The 22,325-nt window shown below is 35.6% G+C and overlaps 1 protein-coding gene across 4 annotated transcripts in view; it reads left to right on the top strand.

The window, feature by feature from the left end:
• The window catches only part of LOC133850357 (uncharacterized), a 57,792-nt gene that overhangs the window by 8,713 nt on the left and 26,754 nt on the right, over positions 1-22,325 (top strand). Inside the window, exons 1-2 of one of the 4 annotated variants that reach the window (XM_062286434.1) lie at positions 1,595-1,785; positions 4,698-5,085. The exons of 1 other annotated variant lie outside the window; for it this stretch is intronic. In XM_062286434.1, the coding sequence (XP_062142418.1) occupies positions 4,821-5,085 (265 nt within the window). In that variant the 5' untranslated portion in view covers positions 1,595-1,785; positions 4,698-4,820. Of the gene's footprint in view, positions 1-1,594; positions 1,795-4,697; positions 5,086-13,344; positions 13,893-22,325 lie in introns of those variants that run through there. 2 more of the 4 variants (XM_062286425.1, XM_062286452.1) reach the window with 2 other exon arrangements.

Below are 22,325 nucleotides of genomic sequence, written 5' to 3'. Positions count from 1 at the left end.
ATATTTTAGTATTTTTCGGTATATTAATTTGTTATATATTAACAACTGTTTTGGTTTCTTTGAGTTAAGATCTGTAGCGGATGTTTCTCCTGTTTCTTTTTTCCTTGTTCAGCTTATGTCTCTCAATATTCCAGCTAATATTTTATTTCAATTCGCTTTTGATGTGGCGCAAGTTAGCTTTATCCTCGTCCGTCTATTATACGAGCACACACAACTATTAGCCAAGTGTGCAGTGCAAGCACAAAATGAAGTTAAATGCCATTGACCCACAACTGTTGTTTGCCCAGGATGCTTTTCGGTCAGCGCAGGGTTTTCGTTTTTTTTTTCTGCATTCCCTTTTTTCTACACACAATTTGCATATGTATGGCTCGAAGTGGATTTTGCAGCATTGAATGGCGAGTTGAGACGACACTTTTCAGTTGGAGTGTTGTTGCATGCACCAATGTTGCATGCTTCAGTTGAACCGGCAATAAATTTATACTTATATATAAAATGATTGGACTCTTAATTAAAGCCCAATGTATTTATATTTTCAGTTCTTCAGTTTTTTATTGCATTTGGTATAATTCCACTTCATTTCGGGTTCTTGCTTTCAATTTAAAAAATATTAATTGTGTGCTGTAGAAAATTTAATTATGGCATTTTTAACCAGTTTTTGAACTTTTCACACTCCCTGACTGACATTTTTCCCTATGCAATTTTTCGCCGCCGTGTGCATTCAATAGATAAAGTCATATATCATGCATTATATTTAATGCGGGTTCCAGTTGCAGTTGTTGTTATTGTTGTTGTTGTTGTTTTTATTGCTGCTGCTGTTACAGTTGGCTTTTCGGTTTGTTGGTTCATTAAATATTGTGATAATTTCTCATATGTATTTATTTTCAAGTGGTTTTCCCATTGACAGTAAAATTTACATACATTTAATTTCTTTTTTTTATTCTGCATTGTGTGCATTTGTGCAATGTGAGCTTAAAAGCAATTAATTGTGCGCTTAATAAGTAAGCACAAAGATCAACAAATGTGTGCATAGAAATTATGTGTCTGCTGTGCGATGAGGCGTATGATTAATTTGAAAACCAAGACTGTCGTTTAGACTAGTAATTGACTTACAAAAAACTTTAATAAATATAAATTTTAGCAGTGTAGTTAGCAGTTTTTTTTTGTCTATTTATTTTAAATAAATTAGAAAATAATTTAAATTTAATTTAAATTTGTTTCACATTCCTCAAACTAATAAAAGAGTTGCCTTAAACCCATTTGCTTCATGCAAATTGAGCGCCAACAAAATTCCCAGTATTTTAACAGCAGCGAAGAAAAGCTTTCTTGCCTGCGCTGTTAACTAACAGCGCGGAACACTGCAAACGAAACAACTGCAGCCCGAGTGGGCGGCTCAAAGAGCGAGAGCGAAAAGAGGCAGAGAGAGAGAGCGCGTTTGCTCGCTCTCAGCAGCCGAAGTGCGTAGTGCAGTTCTTTTTCGCTTGCTTGTGCAATTCTCAAGCCTGCGCTTTGACGTCCACTGCAAGCGTAGTTCCATCTTTGGCCACTGGATGGCGTGCTAGGAAATCGCACAAGAAGTGGAAATTTTTTTTAGTTATGATTTGCACTCCGAAACGAACGCACGTCGTTTTTGTCGCGCGCGCGGTCCAAACTGAAACCCAGAACCAAAACCGAGAAACCGAAACCAAAAAACCAACGACTGACAGTGGCTCACACGCATACACGCACACACACATACATACTTATGGCTGGACAAGTGTCGTGTGCGGGCACTAAAAGTTATTTCGTGTTAGTTTTGTACGTTCCATAACAAAAGAAAGCAACAAAACAACAAAAAAGAGAGAGAGAGAGAAAAGAAAACGAAGCAAACGTATAAAAAAAACAAGTGCAAGAGTTTTTAGTGCTTGAATAAATTGTAAAAAAAATAAACCAAAAATGTAAAAATAAAATATGTGTTTTAGGCATAAAAATAGAAGCGCTTTGCGTGCTTCAAACATTTGTCAAGCATTTTGTATTATTGCTGTTGTTATTCTCGTCAATGTTGTTGTTTGTGTTGAGCTAGGAACTTCAGAGCTTTAGACGCGCTGCGGTTGCGGTTAATTAAAATAGAACCTTAAAAACAAAAAATATGCCGAAAAATGTCAACAGCATCAGAAAGAGAAAGAGAAGAGCAAGAATTGAAAGCGCAAGGCATAATTGTATTTTATATTCACATTTTACTTTCTTCTTTTTGTTTTTTTGTATTTAGTTCATTTGGGCTTATTATAATTTTAATTATTTTTATGTCGCCGCCGCATAATTGCCGCGCATTTTTCCATATTTTTTTTTGTCTGCTCGCCTACTTTGTTTGGCTGTGTGTCTAATTTAACCTAATTAAGTTGCCTACTGTCCTCCTGTCGATTCTCGCTCTATGTCTCTCTCTCACACTCCTGCCCTGCATTCAATCCCATTATTAAAGTTGGTTGTGGTTTGAGTCTTCGCTCGCTTGGTCGATCGTTCTGCTCTGTTCTGTCCACTTGCCTGGCTCGCGTACATAAATATTGTGCTGCATAATTTTAGGCGCGCGCTATGGAAACAATGATGCCGCGTTTTTTGTTGTGTTTTGCTTTTTTTTTCATTCCTTGTTGTTGTTATTATGGTTTGTTATTATTGCGCCTGTGCTTGTTGTTGTTGTTTCTGCTGTTACTTTATTATCTCTGCTCGACTTGTTAGCTGGCATTGCCTTTTCCCATTGTTGTGTAAACAAATCGACAACAACAACCACAAAAAATCGCTTAAATTGCTTTTTTGTGTGTGCGCAAAATAGCGCGTAAAAAATTTGTCAAGATTTACATTTATTTATGTTTATGTCGCTTTCAATTGTTGTTTTGTGCGCTGTGTGCTGTCATTGTTGTTCAACAACATTCAACAATGGCAATTGACTAACATAAATATTTGAACAACCAACTAGATGCCAAAGAGCCCTGACCTAGCCTAATGTGAAAATCATAATTTGCACTCGCACGTCGAAAGTTGCAAAAACAAACACCGAACTGATTTCATTATTTACCAAACTGTTATGCCAGCTGCTATTTAGTTAAGTTCTTGCCATAAATTAAGACAAACAACGAGTTCGAAATTTAAATTGCAATGAAGAATTGTTGCGTAAAATGCTGTTTATTATGCAACGCGACATTAATTACTAAATAGTTGCTTGTGAAGATGTTTGAAAACAGTTATTGAACAAATTAAATAAACCAGTATTTTGTTAGTGGATATTTAGTAAGTAGTTGCTCCTAAGAGCATGCTACGATTTCATTAATTAAAATTAATCTATTTAATTAAATGTTTGAAAGTAATTATTAAAAAGTTTCTTAGTAGAATGTACTTATTGCATAAACTTTGTTTATAACTGAATTTTATTTAAATTAACCATGTTTTGTTTAGGTAATATTTATTTTATAGTTGCGCTTAAAAGTAGACTCTGATTTTTTATACTGCCATGAATTGTAGTTTAATTTTGAGTAGTTCAATTAATTTGGTAAATTTAATATTTAACAGTTTTTTAAAATATATTTATTTTATTTTAGTTTATTACAAATTTGTAATTTGTAAATATTAGTTAACTTCATGCTAATACATTTAAGTATTTTAGGTGAATATTTATTTTGCGCTCGAAAGTAGACTACACTTTTTTATACTGCAATTTGGAGCAATGAATTGTAGTTTAATTTTGAGAAATTCAATTAATTTGTTAAATTAAACATTAAACCTCTTCTTGTTAGAATATATTCATCGAATTCTATTTATGGCCGAATTTTAATTTAACTAATATTTTTAGCGAATATTTACTATTTTGTCGGCACCCCTAAAAGTATGCTACACTATTCTGTACTAATATTTAATGGCATTTGATTGTGGTTTAATTTGAGCTATTTAAATGAAATACTCTTTAGCTAGTAGCATTAAAGCTAAACTATGCAGCAACACTTTATGTAGCGTTTGTGCGAATTTGTAAATGGGAATTGGCAGCTGTTTTGGCGCTGGCTCTAACGGCGTGCGGCGGGCCCCAAACCTAAAACTCAAACCCAAAATACATAGACAGATGGGGCTGTTGCCGCTAATCAAGTTTGATAGGCACTTGGGCAATGATGTTAGTGCTGCATTGTGGCTCATGTGGGTCAACAGAGCGTGTGGCATTATTATTCCAACGAAGCATTGACTGCGACAACGACAATGGCGACTGGCAACCAACGACCGGCGACGATGACGACGACAACAGCCTCAATTGCCTTGTTGTAAGCGTTGCCAGCGCGTGGCCGTAAATCAAATGCCTGGGACCAACACCAAGAAGTTTGAATTTATGTTGCATGCGCCTCAATAGACGCAGTCGGAGTCGCAGTCGCAGTCTGCGCTGCGTCGCTGTAATTAATCTTTGCCCAAAATGCTGCAAAATTTATGTCTTTAACTTTGGCTCGTGTCGGCGCTTTGGGACCGTTTAATAGTTTTCCTTTGCTTCCCCCAAAAATTTTCCTTTTCTTTTCCTCGCTCTCTTTTTTTTTGTTGCATTTCGCGAGCGGCGCGATTAAAAGTGATTAATTGCCAGCGCAGTAAAAGCGGCAACAAATAGAGAGGAGAAGGAGAACAACAACAGCAGCAACTTAATGTCTAAATTAAATAAGTGAATTTTCTCTTTAACACACACACACACACACATAAAGACAAAGAAATTAATAAAGACATCAGTGTATGAGGAGAGGAAGAAAAAGTCTCGTGGGCGAGTTGGACGCATAAATAAACAGGAAAATTGTACTACGAGTGAAAGTGTTTTAACTGCCAGCAGAATGTGTGCGCTGGAACCTTACACACACACAGACACTCACACACACACAGACAGAAGAGGCACACAACAACAACACAATCAAAGCGAGCACCACCGACATTATCAGCAGCAGCAACAGCAACAGCAACGACTTCACTGCCACCAACAGCAGCAACCAAAGCAACAGGCAGCTCAATGTGTTGGCCTGGCCAAAAGGACAACAACAACAACAACAGCAACACATCTGCAGCTTTGGTATATTCTACATGTGATATTAGTGCTAATCGGTGAGTGGCCCCAAAAAAAACTTGCTTTTTATAATCATTTTAAATGACCCGTAATTAATTTCTTAACTGAACCCTCAAATTACACAAAACTTTGCCAAATATTTGCTGCAAATTCACATGAAAATGTTACCTCATTTAACTAAATTGCGAGTGTAAGAGTGTGTGTATACGTGTGTGAGTGTGTGTGTGACTTGAAATATATAATTAATTCCAATTGCCAGCGGGAGCTGCAAATGAAGAGGATAAGCTGATAGCAAATGTCTGAAGCAGGCAACAAGATTTCTGCTTTGATTTAAGCAAAATTCAAACTCAGGGGAAATTGCATTTTACGCTTGATAGGCTCACAGTGCGTATACGTAATATGGCATCATCATTAATAAAATTCAAGAATTTTTAAATCTCATTTCACTTTTTTTAATTCATTCACTTCAGTTTTTTTTCACTCCTCTTGAAAAAATCAACAGCTATTATTTGTGCAACAAAAGAGATAATCAATCAATCGGATTATGTTGAGAGATTATAAAATAATGCAAGTTGCTTTTGACTAATGCGATAATGACACTTAATGCCAGCCAGCATTTAAAATGCACTTTGGAAGTATTTGAGACAATCAAAAGCGTAGTTTAAATGATAATTTAATGAAGAGAAGAAAATGCAAATAAAAAAAGGTATTTATTAAAATAAATAATAAACAATTAAGATCGAGAGAGCTTGACTGTTAGATACCTGGTACACATTTTTATTAAAAGCAAAATATTAATTTCAAAATATACCGAATTAATATACCTTAAAAATGCTAACAATATACCAAATGCTATATTAGGTATATTGATAAAGAACTACAAACCATCAATAAATATACCAAAATAATATATCCCAAAAACACTAGCAATATACTAAAGGCTATATTTGGTATATTGATAAACAAGCTTTCACATTTTTATACCAAATTCATTGCATCGTCGTAAGTAGATTTTTCCTGGAAAATATTCACAGAATATGGAGAATAAATTTATGGAAATAAATAGTTAAAAACATATATAACTTTTTAATAAAATTTTACTTTAAAATAAAAAATGCATTACTTTGGCGAAGGTAGATTTTTCCTGGAAAATAATTGCAAAATTTATAGAACAAATCAATGAAAATAAATAAGCAAATCTTCTCATTTAAATACTTAATTCATTGCTTCGACTAATGTAGATTTTTCCTGGAAAATATATGGAATGAATGCATGAAAATAAATAGTTCAAAACATATATTTCTTTTTAAACAAATCTTCACTTTTATAAACACGACTAAGGCAGATTTTTCCACGCAAATATTTACGAAAAATAAAAGAATGAAATATGCTTTAACAAAAAAAAGAAGATGCCAAGTTGCCGCTTAAACAAATACGCCTAATGAAAGCTCTGCCTCTGACGATACTTCAAAGCACTCTTCAGATAATTAAGGGCCATTTGAAATTTCTTTATCTCATTTTATGTGCCGCTTTTTTTTTGTTGGAAATGAAATGAATTCCGTGAAATGTGTAATCCTCATTCGAGTCGCAAGTTTGTAAAAAGGAAGCCGTGATATGCTACTTAATATTAATTCATATTGCATTAGAAATTATTGGTTTTAATTTTGTTGAAAAGAAAATAGCAAAATTGATTGGCTTTTAATGCGTAAACTAAAAAACACGCTCCCGAACTTTGCCACGAACAGAAAGCGATAAAAAACAATCAACAAATTGGAAAGCAAAGTTCAAACAATCGAACCGGCAACTGGTACTTAAGTAATTTTCTGGCTAAGAAAAAGCAAACAACGCAACAAATTACGCTACGCACGCTGCATAGAAATTAATAAATTGCCTGTTGCTGGACGGGAGAAAGGGAGAGAGAGGGGATCAGAGAGGGGAGAAAGGGGAAACGATTCTCTCGAGGGTTTTCGTCGAAACAGACATTTTCCAAGCTTAACTTTGCTGTTGTTGATGTGTCGCAAGCGAACAGCAAAAAATAAAACAACAACAACAAAAGTTAAGTTGACATTTCCGCACACAGATAGGAAAAGGGAGAAGGGGAAAAAGCAAGTCACGTTTTTGTGCGGGAGGTAAAGTGCGAGAGGTGTAAAGAAGTCGGGGACAAACATTAAAGCCATTGGAGAGCGTTGGCTTTCATTATTTTTAAATCATATCACACAACAGCAGCGAAGCTCTGAGCGGAAACGGATATGAAACCAACTGATGTTTTGTAAGGGTGTGTGTGTGAGTGTTTCTCTCTGTGTGTGCGTGGGTATGTGAGCTTAATTCAACGTCTCATTTGCATACATTAAAATGTCACATTTTACATGCCGTTTGTGCGTCTCTCGCCCTAAGCCAAAGGCAGCCGCCCGTCAGTTAACGTTAAGAAGTCGTCCCCATTCTCCATTCTCTGCTGCTCTCAGCCTCAGCTTCAGCCTGTTACACATAAACTACATTAGCAATTGCTGCCAGTCAGGAAAGCAGCAGGCAGCAGGACGAAGGACCAAAAACAGAGCCAGAGTCAAAGTCTCGACGGCATTGCGGCCATGTAAAAATGGCTTAACGCGCAAATCTTTCAACTAAACATTAATCCTAATGGTTTTCAATTTTTTTCGCTGCTTTTTTATTTTCTGTTCGGCGTCTCTGTGTCTGTGGCAAGTCAACTTAGAGTGGCACAGCATTTTGGAGGGAGACGAGGTTCGGCGATTCCTGCTTTGCATGTAAATACGCTCTTTGATATTGCCACGCATTTCGCCTGCAGCCTGATTGCTTCTGACAAGCACACAACAGCAGCAGAATCACCAGCAGCAGCATCAGCAGCCGCCTCTTTCATTCTTCTTCGCCCCTTTGCAGCAGCACATTCACAGATTGACTGACTTAAATATGAATTTCAGCGCAATGCAAAAAGCCAACCCATAAAATGGTGGCCCATTCTCATTAGACTGGCCCATTAATCAGACCCTCTGCCCTTGACTTACTCTCTAAACTTGCCCCAGCACACAGCCACTGAGCAGCTGCTCATCTATGTGTTTCACCACACTGGGCTAATTTCCATCCACAGGCCACAGCAGGCACAGCTCAAGTCTTTAATATGCATCATAAATGTTAATCATAGCCTGCAGATGCGACTAAACAAATACCCTGTGAATGTGTGTAGAGGGAATTTCTAAATCAATAAACTAGTTCATCTATATTTGTGTATACAATAATATATAGGATATTCAAATATATAATACATCGATGGCTATATTTGGTATAAAAATATATGTATGTATATATCACACAAAAAATGATATATTTGGTATATCAATATACATTAAAAATATACTATCCACTGAATGTTATGTTTGGTATATCAAAATAGTATTATGTACGAGTATATCCATTATATCCATATACCGAACGCTATATTTGGTATACAAATATACTATCACATTAAAAAAATACCATTTTCAGATACACTTTAATATATGATTGACATTCAAAATATACCGAAGGCCATATTTGTTATAAAAATATACTATTACATTCAAAATATACCATCGAGTACAAAATATGTGATTCAAACGAATAGACATAGTTTTATACCCTGCACTATCTGCGAATTAGTCGCAAATAGCAGCTTTATACCCCGTAACGAATGAAAACAGCACAAGCTCTAAAAGCTTTATTCGATTGCAAGTGCAGCGGATTAGTCTAAGCTTGTCAAATGCAAAAACATGTGTTCAGCATTCGCTGTGAAATTATGCAGAAAAAAGGGTATGCTGCACTTTTTTAAAGGCACAACTTTTAGTTTAAATATGTAAGCACTTATTATAAATTACTAAGTATAGTTTGTAGTAAATAGATAAGGCAGAAAAGGAACACAGAAATAGTATAGAACAAAAATGAACTAAAAAATACTTAACCTTGCAAAATAGTCCATAATTTATTCATTTATCTTTATGTAAAATATAAAACTACAAACTTAAATTTAAGGCAAATAATTATTGAATGTAAAAGGGTCTAGCTATTTACAACTTTGTGCAAATTTAAAGTCAAGTCTATAACAAATTTACTACAACATTAATTTTAAAACATTTTACATAATTTCCTCTAGCTTTCAATGATGCCAGAATTTTCTAGTTTATCGAAAATCATTTTAATATAAACAGTTAAAACCTGGCTCATCCTATTTACCCAACAGTTGTTATTTTAAAAGTCAGCCGACCTTATTAGCTCCCCTCTGAATAATGCTGGGTATTTTGACGCTGTAAAGTTTGCTACGCTTTTCTATGCAGCGCACACTATCGCATTAAATTGTTGCTGCAAACTGAGCAAAAAGCTCAAGTGGGCTTTTGTTTAAATAAAACTGTGTCGCTTCAATGACACAACGCAAGTGTTTTTGTTTTGATTATCCACACACATATACTCACAGTAGATGATGATAGCTGTCTGATTGCGAGATATGTGCGCACTCACACACATACAAATACACACACACACACACACTCGCTGTCGCTGCTTGTGTGACACATAAAAAACATTTGAGCCAACTAAGCTATTGTTGAAGTTTATCTTTTGCATTTGCCAAATGATGTTAACTTGCCTCTTGTCATTGTTCCCATTACGCTTTTCGTTTTCGTCTTTTTTTCGCTTCTCGCTTTTTATTGCATATGTTGTTGATGTTATTGTTGTTTGCTTTGCGTTTGCAATTGACTTTGATGTCGGCAGCAGGTAGCTTAAATACTCATAAATTTCGCTTGTCTCGCTAAGCGAATCCATCAAACTTCATCTAATGTTGCTTTAAATGACAGCAGAGCGTGCGTTGTGTATTTGATGCTGCTGCAATGATCTGTCAAATATGTTATCAAAATTGCTGAGGCTTCACCAAATAAATGTCATTAGATAAGCGCAGTCATGACTTAAAGCTGCTAAAGATAATAAATAATATACTAATTTAGTTTAGTTGAACATCTGCTGAAATTTGGGGCATTAAAACTTATTGTTTTCTATTGATTTCTCAACTAATTAGCAGCCACAATAAATTGAAACTTCACAAAACAATTGTTCGCTTTGAAGCCAAGGTCTTGGCACATATTTTTCAATTGTAGTCTAGGACCATAATTTATAAGAGTTTTCCTACAATAATTATTTGGAAAAACTGTGGGGAAAACAGTTTCGATACACCAGAGACACTTTAACACTATCATTAGAGACGCGGCTGACCGCAATTTGTGCACATAAACGAGTGTGTGGGGGAGATTTTCAAAAAAATAAAAAGCAATTATATACTATCGAGTATGCTCGACTTTGAGAAACCCAAAACCCATTTTGGATATTAGCAAAACAGTGTGGTATTATTCTTAAAATATACAACATTTATATAAAAAGAATACTAAAATATACCGAATAATGTATATGGTATAAAAATATACTTTTATATTATAATTACTCCATAGAGTAAGTGGTATTACTCGTAGAATATACCTAGTTAATATACTTAAAAATTAAAAAAACAATTAGGAAAACTACTATCGAGTATGCTCGACTTTGAGAAACCCATTACACATTTTGAATATAAGCAAAACAGTGTGGTATTATTCCTAAAATATACCACATTTATATACAAAAAATACTGAAATATACCAAATGCTATGGTATAACATATACTTTTATATTCTAAATATTCCATAGTGTACATAATAAGCGGTATTATTCGTCAAATATACCAAATTAATATACTCAAAAAATACTACATTACATCAAATAGTATATGTTACTTTGATATTTTATTGCTTACAAAATATACCATAAAGATACAAAATACAATATACGAAAATATTGGTATAAATACTTAAAATATACCAAAATAGTTTCTTTGTGTCTCCACTGAATGTCATATTTGGTATATTAATATACTACCACATTCAAATTATACCATTGAGTGGAAAATATACCAGATTTTCAACATTCAAAATATACCATATACTGAAGGTCATATTTGGTATATTAATATACTATCACATTCAAATTATACCATTGAGTGGAAAATATACCAGATTTTCAACCAAATTAGCTAAGGCTCGACAGATGGAAAGACGATCATTGTTATATCGTTTATAATACCCTTCTACCATTTACCTTCTGGAAAGTAGAGCAGTGAAGAAAAATGAAATTTTAGCCCCATAACAGACACTTAATTTTCTTTTGGCGGGGTAAATTGATATGCGTCGTTCCCGAAATTGTAACATTTCAATTAAAAATGATAGCTGTAGCTAAAAGCCAAAAAAGAAAGATATGTAAAAAAGTGAAAGACAAACGGTTGAACGGCGGAGAGGGTGAGAAAGGGGGGGGTTAAGGTCCGACAGCTTGTCTGACCGGACAACGCCCCAAAAAGCAAGCTAAGCAAATTGAAACAAACTGAAACACGTGTGTGTGTATGTGTGTTGACTTCTCTATATTTTTTTCGATTTGTATTGAAATCATTAGAGCGCACAGGCCGAAAAATAAAACAGAAAAACGCAAAGTAGGAGACATCCGAAAAGCGGAGAGAGAGAGAGAGAGAAAGCATTAATGTCTGTGACGAGCAAACAAACGAGCGACGAGCGACTGACGCCTATTAATCATGCAGACTTTCCGTGCCATTAAGCACGAATATTTCAACAGGCCAAAAAAGTGAAGGCATTCACCATTTGGACTTTTTGGTATATCATGATATGAGTGCCAAGATAGAGAGAGCGAGAGAAGGAGAGAGAGAGAGACACACACACGCGGATATGCAACTAGCCACAGTGATTAATGAACTGCACGACTGTGGCTATACCCTGTAAAAGAGCAGACATTGAATGCCCTGTGGCGGGGGCGTTTAAAAAGGTTCAAAGTGTAAGCAAATGCCACAAAGTGAAAGGAAAATGAAAAAAAAAGAGCAACACCTAGACCTAAAAGCGAACACAAACATTGCGAGGCACAAACAAAGTAACTGGCCGCATTTGCCCATTTGGCTGCCTAATGGCAAAAATATTGTATTACAACAATTTGTGCAGCTCGAACCCCAAAAAAAAAAAATGAGGAAAATAAAACGAACAAACATGTAGAAAAAGTGCTGAAAATGAACACACAGACAGGGAACGAAGTCTGAGTTGGAGTCGGAAGCAGACCTTTAAAGCGCACTGAACATCAGCCCAAGGGTCGCTAACGATATGGTAAATTTATCAAACAAAAAAAAAGAAGGAAATACAAGGGCCAACCGGCAGACGGCAGCAAGTGGCAGGCATAAAATAATCAGTCAGTCGCCACCAGAAATGGTCCGAGAAAGGCCACATGTTATGGCTAAAAGGCTTTTCAGGTCATGCGACCCAACAGTCAAATTGATTTGATTCCCATTCCCACTCTCTCAACGCTCTCTCTTCGCTTCACTCTTCACGTCAAATGCCAAATGATTTTGAAATTTGCACTTGAATATTTTAAATATTTTGTTAAGCAATCATTTTCGACATAATCAATCGCAACTAAGCAAATAGTTTTCACACAAGCTGCGACGCTTAGACCTTAAGACCCATGTTAGCAGCTCACAAAAGCGTAAAAGACAATTCAATCGAAAGTGTATGTTATGTATGTGTGTGTGTTACACATAGTTTGTGCTTGCGTGTGTGTGCGCAACTGCTTGAAATATTTTCACTTTTGTCATTTGCTCGAACACATTCCTGAAATTCAAACAAAAAAGCGACAACCGACGCTCTCGCAAATATGTTAACACACAAGTCAAAGAAAATGAAGCATACTTTTCCGGGCAACTACAAACTCTGCTGCGCTATGCGAGATGGCAGCGTGAAACTGGAAACTCGTGCGAGTAGAGTGTTGAATTCACAAAGTACAATATATTATAGCACTCACTGTGTCATAGTTGCTCATTAAAGTATAAAATTTTGGGGAAAGTTTACTATAAAAAATGGCTAAAACATAATAGAAAGAAAGTATATTAGGTAAAAAACACAAAATATATGTTTAGCCGAGTATTAAATAAAATTTTTAATAGACTTTATCATTTTGTATAACACAAAAACTAATCTCTGTATAAATAAATGATTACATAGAAAACGAAAACATCTGAGCATGAGAGCTCAACTTGTTAGAATATGCAATAAAAATAGCATAGGAATTCGAAAATAAAAACTGTTCTATTTAGCATTTAAAAATATATCAAAATATAGTTTGATTTAAAATTCAGCATTTAAGAATTTACATTACAAATTGAATACTTAAAGTATGTCTATAATATCAACAGACTGTCGAGTATAATGTCTGTAATCGTTTGTTTAAAATTCAGTGAGCAACTTTAGGTAGCTGACATTTCGTGCACGATTTGGGTTTGTCACGTGAGCAGCGCTGGGTGATAATGGCATCGCCTCAAATGGCGAAAGGCGAACAAAAGTCAGAAGACTGTCGACAATGGACAGCAGATGAAAGAAGAAGTAAAGAAAGGCGAAGGAATGCCGCGCCCAAACACTATCTCGTGTGTGTTCGAGAGACGCACTCAAGCGCGGCTGGCAAGTGCTGGCAAATGGCATCTCGATGTTAGTTTTAGGTGCTTGCAGTGAATTTGGCAATAGACGAGCGCAAATAGAGCAGAAAAATTGCGCCTCCGGCTGTCGCTAGCTTTGGGCCATGAAATGAGAGCAGCAGCGTCAACGATGGTAACTGAAACTGAAAACTGTAAATGTAACTGGGACGGCCAGTGAAAGTTGCAGAGAAAGTTTGTTGCAACGGACACAGAGAGAGAGGGGAGAGCACTCGCTGCTGTCCGTTTTGTCGAGTAATTTATTTGGTAAGTGGTAATCAATGGGCCGCTGTCCGGCGTTGCCAGCGTTGAATGGTGATATATAGAGAACGTATGGGTAAAGCCCACAAACTTTCCACCGAATTCTTATCGCGACACCGAAATGAAAATGAAAAAAAGAAAATGTAAAATCCCACGATGTGCTCTTAAAGCTGTAAAGTAGCCGGAGAGGCAGTTTTATGGCTGGCAGTTGAAAGGTCACTGCAGATGGGCGATTTGTGTGTGGCGTGGATTTATGACAACATGCTCAGCATTAGCATTCCAAACATGCTGTTAACATCAGCATTTGCATATGCATACATATATGTGAGTATGTGTGTGTTATGTATGACTGCCACTCCACATACAAGTACTCCGAGTTGTATTCATTCGAGTGCTTGCATCATATGTGCGAATAATGTGCCACAGCCTGCGGCCATCCAAAAGTATCCATAACAATAAAGCAGCATTAGCAGCTGCCCCAGCAACAATAGCAACGGCAACAATAATAATAACAAAACAAATTTTTAGCTAAATTATGACCATCATTTAAAGTGTTATATTCGCTCTTTTTTCTACATTATTTCCCCCTCTACTTCTGCTTGCCACTTTCTCGTTTTCCACTCTTTGTTGTTGTGATCTGACAAAAAGCAAAGCTCAGCACTAAAATTGTGGCGCAAATTATGCAAAAAGCGAACAACTCTGAAATTATAATAATAAAATGCCAAGCTACAATTTTATAGCAAATGGAAATGTGACGAACAGATGCTCTAAGCAGTGCGGTATTATTCTTCAAATATACCATATTTATATACTAAAAAGTGAAATATACCGAGTGTTATATTTGGTATATCGATATACTATTGCATAATAACAGCAAAATATTTCGATGGTCTTAAAATATACCAAATCTTAAAATATGTCAAAAATACTAAAAATATACGAAATGTTATATTTGGTATAACGATATACCATTACATAATAACAGCAAAAGAGTTCGGTGCTCTCAAAATATACCGAAGTAATATACCAAAAAATACTAAAAATATACCGAATGTTATATTTGGTATATCGATATACTATTGCATAATAACAGCAAAATAGTTCGGTGCTCTCAAAATATACCGAAGTAATATACCAAAAATACTAAAAATATACCAAGTGTTATATTTGGTATATCGATATACTATTGCATAATAACAGCAAAATAGCTCGGTCTTAAAATATACCGAAGTAATATACCAAAAAATACTGAAAAAATACCAAATGTTATATTTGGAACAAGAACAAGTTGTAAGCCAAGCTAACTACTAGAAGTTCTGTAACCATAGAAAATTTCTTTAGATATTGTTTAGTACACTTCATTAGAAGAATGCATATTATTTTAAATTAATTTAATATTGTCGAGTATTTAAATTCTGCAAAGTTTTCAATTAATTCACTTTAAGTAATATTAATTTTGGGACTAACTTTAGAAATGATTTTCAATACAACTTCTTGCACTAATGCTTAATGATAGTTACCTTCATATATATATAAGGCTTGGTAGTTTGCTTTCTAATATATTTTTATTCTATAATTTAAACTAAATAATTGTAGCTATTACGATTCAATAGCTAACGAATTGCAAGACAAATCCGCACATTCCCCTTTTCAATTGCAGAGTATGCATTATTTTACTGGCAAATGCGCAGCACTTGTGTGCAGTTGGTGCCACCGCAGAACTGCCAATTGCCAGCAAACTACATGTGTATGGGTAAAGGAAGAGAATGCCTTGCCAAGTACCCGCATGTGTGTGTGTGTGTTGGGTGTGTGTGTGTGCCTTGGCCTGCTATGCAGCTGCTTTCATTATATGGGAGTAATGCGAGTCGACAATTTCAGGCCGAACATTTGGACTATGCGCATTTGTCGCGACTTTTATGTGCTGCCTTCTGCCATTTTTATGAGTTGTTCTCTGTATGTGTGCATGTCGCTGTGTGTGTGTGTGTGTGTGAGTGTGGTGTGGCATGATTTTTGGTTTTGTTTGTAGCTTCGCCCACGCTGAACGGAGACAGTCGCTTTGTGAAATTTTAATTGAATTTTTGCATTTTATTATGCGTATTTGCCAGAAAGAGACAGCTAGAGTAAGAGAGAGAGAGAGAGACAGCGAGTGACAGCTCAAATGATGCAGAGACAAACTTTACAGTTGTCAATAGCTTTGACAGCGTTCGCTTGTAATATGCAAAACCCTCAGCGCACTTTATGAGGCCAATGCAGCACTCATACGCCACGTTGGCCGCCTGTCAAAGAGCCCAACACACACACACACTCGCAATTCGAGCTCATCCAGTGACAACTACTTTTCGGCTTTACATTATATGCGGCGACCCCATTGCAACTTATTCAGTTATTCACATATATTCGTATTCACATTCACCCACTCTGCACAACATATTCAATTTTTGATGCTGTGTTGCGTAGGTTTTGCGGCTGCGCTTGCTCTTTTTTTCTTTATATATTTATTTTTAATTTTATGGATTATTCGGAAAGGAGGGAAAGTTGGCATTTTTAATGCAATTTTAATATGCGCGCGCAGCTTAATTAAATATTTAACATTGCATGCAATTGAAACTGCGAAACTCTTTTTCTCCCTCTTTCGCTCGACTGTCTGTTGATTTATCATCGTCGACTGACTTTTGCCCCGAATCGTCTGTGAAAAGTTAATTATCAATAATATTTGCGCGCATCACTTAATAAATTAAGTAAATTTCATTAACTGCGAGTTGCCTTTGACTTCTTTTGCCGATGTCGATGACGTGCAAAGTCGAAAGTGAAAATGAAAATGTTTACTATAATTATTGCATTAAAAGAAATGCGCATTTTAAGTGCAAATCCATCTGATATGCGTGATGCTTAATGCTGGCGATTGACAGCGGTGAAAATCATAATTAAAATGTCTTTTCAAAGCGAAACAATGTTTTATATTTTTCCATCGTTAATTTCCTTTTTTTATAAAGAAATAAAGTAAAAATACAGGAAACTTTTGCTTAATACTTGTCATGGGCAGCGAGTAAGAAAATAATTTAAATAGAAGATAAATACTTTTAATACTTTAGCTTAATGCTTGTGATTAAAATATGATTGAAGATATTTATTCAAATCCAAGCCAAAAGTTACTTATACTACTTTATGGTAAATTTAAAAGTTTGTCTAATAATTACCCCAAATAAATCGCATTGAAAACAAAACTCGTAAAGTGCTTAAAGCTGCAACTATCATACTATATATTTTCGCAGCTGTGCTTTCAGTTTGCCTAAATGCCTTTTGCCATTGCACAACTTTTATCGAACACTTGAGAAAGTGTTTTACACATAAAGCGCTTTCATTAGTCGACGAAAGTTGACATTGCTTGTGAGTTTTGCAGAAAGGTCAATGTTTAGTTAGTTATTCGTATATCAAACAGTGAAGAGAAAACTCGGTAAATCGGCGCTGTTAAGTGCCATTGGGTCTTAAATTTCACTTAAGCCTTTAAGTAAATTATGGGCTAATGGCTTGCAAACACAGAGCAAGCACAGGAAGATCTTCCGACAGTCGAGATACTCGAGACAGTTGAGACAGACATAAAATCGAACGGAACGGAACGGTGCCAAGATGTGGCACTCCAGTAAAGTAATCACAACATTTGATTGATTGAAATCAATTTCCCGTCAAAGGCATTCGATGTGTGCGTGTGTGTGTGTGAATGTTTGTCTATGCATATTTACTTAAACTTCATTTCATTCATGCTCGCTCTCTCTGTGTGTGGGTTTAGATTGTGCCGATAAACGACGATACGCTTGAAATCAAGCTAGAGTCTTGTTCTCCTCTTCCTCCTACGATGTGTGTCATCAAAAGCAAAAGCTGCCAAGAGCAGAGACAAGCGACAACTCAGAGAGAAAGAGAGACATAGAGCGAAGTCTTGTGTCCCGCTGCTTTATTCCGCGAAATTAATTTCAAATGAGTGACGCCAAAAAATAAAGAATCATATGAATAATAAATGAAATGCATTTGTGTGGAAAACTCAAAAGCAACAAAACGACATTCCACTGCTATTTTTTTGTTTTTAGCTGCTCTTGTCTAGTCTTTAAGTTGCCCAATCCTAAATCGCATTCCTCACAGACAAAACAAAATATGTGGAAGGGGCGAAAACAACACAAAATACGTGGTTGGGATTTTTATAACCAAATCAGGACTCTGGGGCTGCGCTCTAACCGAGTGGCTGTGGCCCCAATTTTTGGCGCATTGTTTTCTCTCCTACTCTGTTTTCTGTTGCCAACAAACTCCAGATGCTTTTTGGCATTGCTTTTTATTGTTTTTTATGATCATTTGTATTCATCAATTTTGTATTGATTCAACGCTCTCGACTCTTGACTCCCCTGCCAAGCAATCCCATTCTCAGTGAAAGGATAAATATATACATACATACGTATACGTATTTATATATATTACGTATACGTAGAATTTCTTGGCAAAAGGCAATGAATTCTGATGTCTTGACTCCACTCGCTGGCTGACTGGCAGTGCCTTTTGCCAATTCGCAAACAGCATCTTACGAATTTATGAGCTATAAAAACAGCTGCTGAGCTTCTCTTCCCCTTCCCCATCTCCTTGTCGCATCTCGGGCAAATCATCAAAAGACGGGGAAAAAATAAAGCTAGGGGCAACATCGGGCAAACCAAACAACAACGGGCAAAACGTAAAGTGGGCCAGTTTTTTGATTACTTTTGTTATTGTTTTTATGCTTTTCGCATATTTGTTGATTTTATGCTTCTTTATATTTTAATTATGCGCCAAATGGATGATAAACATAAATAAAATGCTTATATCTTGCCATTATTGTCTATGGTTACATTTCGCAACGCCAAAGTGTCGGAATTGATTTTCAAATCTTACGATTTGAATAGATATGAGTATAAATATAGATTTTCTCAAAGAATTCGTTACAGCTATTTATAGATTAGTTATCTCTGAGAATTTCTTATACAATTATATTAATTCTACTTTATAGAAATATTTCATTTTTTTGTGCAGAAATTATATAATTATTTTGCATTTTGCCTTTCTTTTGGCATCAACATAATTAGCTGTACATCAGCTGCGAAGAGTTTATAATTATTTAATAACGACTGCTTTTTTCACACTGTTTCTGAATTTGGAGCTTTGACACTCATGTTGAATTTGATTCATATAAATGTTCTATATTGATCAGTTTTTTGCAGTAGTTAATACATTTAGTATATCTCTTTAACTTTATTAACTTCCCTCTTCCTTTTGGCATCAGTTTATTTGCCATAATTCATCTATAACATTTTTAAAATGTTAAAATGACTTTCGGCAGTTTAAAGTAAAGAGTTTTCTATTATTTAACAAATATTTGTCTTTTCTGAGTATTAAATATTTTTTGTATTTTATTTTTTCTTATAATTGCATTTTACTTATTAGTTATTCGATGTGGAATCTGTTTTTATTTACTAATACATTATATCAAATTTTTGTATGCAAGGATTTTACAATTCATCTTTTTGGCTTCTTTTTGACATCACTTTATAATAGTCTGTATCAGCTCGGGATTCAATACTGATATTTAAAATAATTCTTCGACATTCCCAGTGCGGAATTTTCAATTCTTCAACAACAAAAGGAATTGTGATTTATACTGGTTTAAAGTTTAATATTTTTACTTACAATTTTTCTTTAAACTTGTTCGTTTTGCTGTCTAAGTTTTAGGAATAGAATGTGTGTGAATTTCTTTAAATATTTATATCACTTTGACTATTTTATGAATACTGCATTTTCGTATGCCAACATTATATATTTATTTTCACTCTTGACATTCTATTTATTTTCGTTAAAAAAAACCCTTCATCAATGTTGATTCATTATTTATATTTCATATAATTCTTAGAAATTTAAATTTCTTTTACAACAATTGCTCAACTCGTTCATCTTTTATATTTTCCATTTTGACTCCCATTTATTGTCATTACTATTTCACTATAAATTTGAAGTTACGTGCTTTCTCTTCCTCTAGACTTTGCATACTCTATCTTTGTCACCTTTGCCGTCGCTGAACAGTCGGGCATTTGGCATTAGGCTAATAAGCTCGTTAGCCAGCTCAACTGTCAATTGCATTAGCATTAGCATTATCATTAGCTGCAACTCCAGCTGCAACGTCAACCTCTGCTGCAACTGTTGACTGAATCAGCTTGCCACATTGCCAGACATTGGCTACTCGCCTTTGCTGACTAGTTATCGTCCTTTGGCTGGCTGCTTGTCACTTTCGAACCGAACTGGCTGCCTTCGTTCGGTTTATGATAAATTGATTGATATTTGAATTTAATGATAAGCGGCGACTGTTATCAGTGGACCGAACTCAATGCTACGTTGCCAATTCAATTTGCTCTGTCTTTGTGTGTATGAATGTGTGTTCCTCTTTCATTTTTCAACTTCAACTTCAGCGCCAACAGACGGCGTTATGTCTTAGTCCCTTTTGGTCCTTATTCTAGCTTCGTCTTTTGAAATATGCAAATTTTTTTTTTGTGTTACACTTGATGCTTGATAGCCCCGGAGTATAAGCAAAACTTTTGCACTGATAATGACATTTTTATAGTGCGTTGACGAGCTTACCACCAGCCATTAGGGGCATAACATTTCTGAGAGGGGGGGAGGCATGAGTTATTATATTTGTGCCACAGCAGTTGATGTTGCAGCTTCTTTGGGTGGTCGAACTAACAACAATTTGTGTGGCGATTGCCAATCGATTTATACAACAATTTGCATAATCATTAAGTTCACACACACACCTCTACTTTGCATACACACACACACACACACAGAGTTCTGTAGACATCCATTCACACCGTGTCGCAGACATATTGGCAATAACTTTTGGCTTCAGCAAAAGGTTCGCATAAAATTTGCTTGAATTTTTATATGAAATTGATTTTCTCTCCTGCATTCTCTCTCGTTCCCAACACTTCCGCCAGACAAGTCAGCCAGTCAGGATATGCTTTTCCTTCCTCTGCCTCTGCCTCTTAGTATTTGCATGCTCTGTGTGCTTGTGTGTGTATTTACCTTTTCAGGAGGCAGCGCTAACGACTTCAAACTTCAACTCTTGCCAGCAAAGTGAAAAAAGAACGAAGAAAATCGAAAGCTCTGGGACTTGAAGTGATTTTCATGTCCATCTTGTCTTCTGTTTTCCATTCGCATTTGTCTGCTCGTCTCCTTCGAAATTTCTGTCCATTTGTCTGGCTTTGTGGGTGTGTGTGTGTGTTTGTGTGTGTGTTAAATTTTCATAAATTTCAAATTGTTCAACTTATGAAAGTTACATAAATTGTTTAAACTTCAGATGGCCGGGCTGCCAATCTTCATTCATTTTGGCCTCATTAAAGCGCCCCGAGCAGACTTGGCCCACTGAATTATTTATATACAGAACACACACACCGCTCACACAGCAAACTCTGGGCCAAAGAAATGTACAAGTATAATACACGTTACGTATACGTAATATACATACTCTCTCTCTCTGGCTCTGACTCGGACATGGACATGCACAGCGACTGGCCAGGGACACCACGGACACCGACATAGGCACGGGCATGAGCATGGTAATGTGTGCAGTCCGCCTCCTTTTCCTTTTTTTTGGTTCCCAGCAAACTTGAATAGAAGGAAGTGCTGCAAATTATGCCGGTAGCACTTTTCGTTAGCAGCAGCAGCAACCAAAAAAACAAGCATGTCAGCTCGCTTTGGCCTTTATTTTAACTGGTATATTTAGGAAAACTCACACACACACACTCATACACGAGCTTAACCACACTGACACACATCTATTTATATTTAAAATAGGCTACACCTCAATTAGGCAACTTGGGCTATGGCCATTGAGAGAGTTCTTTTTGAATTTCAAAATACAAGGATTTGCTTTTGCTTTTGCCTTTGTTGTTGGCTCATCTAGCGCCCAGGCTAAGCAGATTTGCAATAAAATGCTTAATTTTAATACATCTATGAAATTTTAATTGAAATTCCGACTGACGATGAGCAAATTGTATGCACGTGTGCTCGATTTTCACAATTACCACATGGGTTGTTTATACCGCAAGAGCTGCTCTCTCAATGGTGTTCAATTGTGGATTATAATGAAGCTATTATACAGATTTTATGGGCGTTTAGAATGTGAAGAACTTTAGAGTAAGCTATGAAGGCGAAGCAAAGGCAGTTAAATATGCGATTATTATAAAAAAATACAACTATTGAGATTTAGAGTTTGTCAAATTCATCTTTAGTCACTTGGTATTTATTTATTTATTACATATTTTAAGTATTTATTTGCTTATTAAATTTATCAGTTACTCAAATATTTTATTGATAACTAATTATTGATAAACATGTTAATTTATATATTTAATAACTTTGCATTAAAAAACT

Source organism: Drosophila sulfurigaster, chromosome 2L (assembly GCF_023558435.1).
Source record: "Drosophila sulfurigaster albostrigata strain 15112-1811.04 chromosome 2L, ASM2355843v2, whole genome shotgun sequence".
Classification (NCBI taxonomy): domain Eukaryota; kingdom Metazoa; phylum Arthropoda; class Insecta; order Diptera; family Drosophilidae; genus Drosophila; species Drosophila sulfurigaster.
Note: the sequence above shows the minus strand (reverse complement) of the source record. Positions and strands in the feature narration are given on the sequence as shown.